Below are 1,113 nucleotides of genomic sequence, written 5' to 3'. Positions count from 1 at the left end.
TCCTCCTCCTTCTAGATGGCAACTCTTCCATTAGATATGTGGTTTCTGCAACTTTCTTTACGATCTGGAATGGCCCAATATATTTTGGCAAGAACTTCTTTGTCAAACCTTTTTTTTTTAACATCCGACGCACTAGCACAAGGTCACCTTGATAATACGGCTTCGATGCCTTTCTGCGGGCGTCGCAGCAATTTTGTCCTGTCCTGACGATGGATAATGTTAAATCTGGCCGCCTTCCTCAATTGTTCCACACGTTTGATGAACTTTCTCCTTGACACTGGTCTATCTTCTGGCCACTCAAACAGATTGTTATCCGGTCTATTAAGGAGTCGTCCATAGACAAGCTGAAACGGCGAATGCTTCGTCGTTGACTGTTAAGCAGAGTTAATGGCGAATACAGCATCCGACAGCCGCTCGTCCCAATCTCGATGGGTAGGAGAAATAAACCCAGAAATGGCTCTGGCGGCTGTGCGGTTCAGCCTCTCCACCAATCCATTCGTCTGGGGATGCTCTGCAGTGGCGATGACGTGGCGAATCTTCCATTTGTCCAGCTCCATGGCTAGCTCACTGCTAGTAAACGCTGATCCAGGGTCAGAAATAATTCTGCTCGGCACCCCATGTCGATTTATGATCTGCTCCCTAAGTAGCTTTATCACGTAACAGGTGGCTGTACTTGGTACCGCTACAGCCTCCACCCATTTCGTGAGGTAGTCGATGGCAAACAGAATGTGGAGATTCCCGGACGGTGTCTCCAGCAGCGGGCCTTGATGATCGATGCCGATGAGGTCGAATGGTCTAGCCGGCGGGGGGATGGGATTCAAAAAGCCGACAGGGACACCGGGGGGAACATTATGAAATTGACAATGCATACACGACAATACATACGCTCGCACACTAGATTCCATCCGCGGCCACCAATAATTTTCTACTACACGGGCAAGAGTTTTTTCTACACCAAAATGAGATGCATCTGCTTTGTCGTGGCAGTTACTAATTAAATCCCTGCGTAAAATAGAGGGGACCAACAAAAGCAATTTTCTACCCACATTACTTTTACTTTTTTTGTACACTACCCCCTTTCTGACGGCGAAGTCAGGATCTTTTTTGTTAGTG

At 47.5% G+C, this 1,113-nt stretch overlaps 1 protein-coding gene across 1 annotated transcript; it reads right to left on the bottom strand.

The window, feature by feature from the left end:
* Positions 1-374: 374 nt before the first annotated feature.
* On the bottom strand, positions 375-869 carry LOC130695282 (uncharacterized protein K02A2.6-like). Its single transcript, XM_057518396.1, has one exon. The coding sequence runs from the start codon at positions 867-869 to the stop codon at positions 375-377; it is 495 nt and encodes a 164-aa protein (XP_057374379.1).
* Between the last annotated feature and the right edge of the window lie 244 nt (positions 870-1,113).

Source organism: Daphnia carinata, chromosome 4, assembly GCF_022539665.2.
Source record: "Daphnia carinata strain CSIRO-1 chromosome 4, CSIRO_AGI_Dcar_HiC_V3, whole genome shotgun sequence".
In the NCBI taxonomy this organism is placed as follows: domain Eukaryota; kingdom Metazoa; phylum Arthropoda; class Branchiopoda; order Diplostraca; family Daphniidae; genus Daphnia; species Daphnia carinata.
This window is presented reverse-complemented; position numbering and strand designations above follow the sequence as displayed.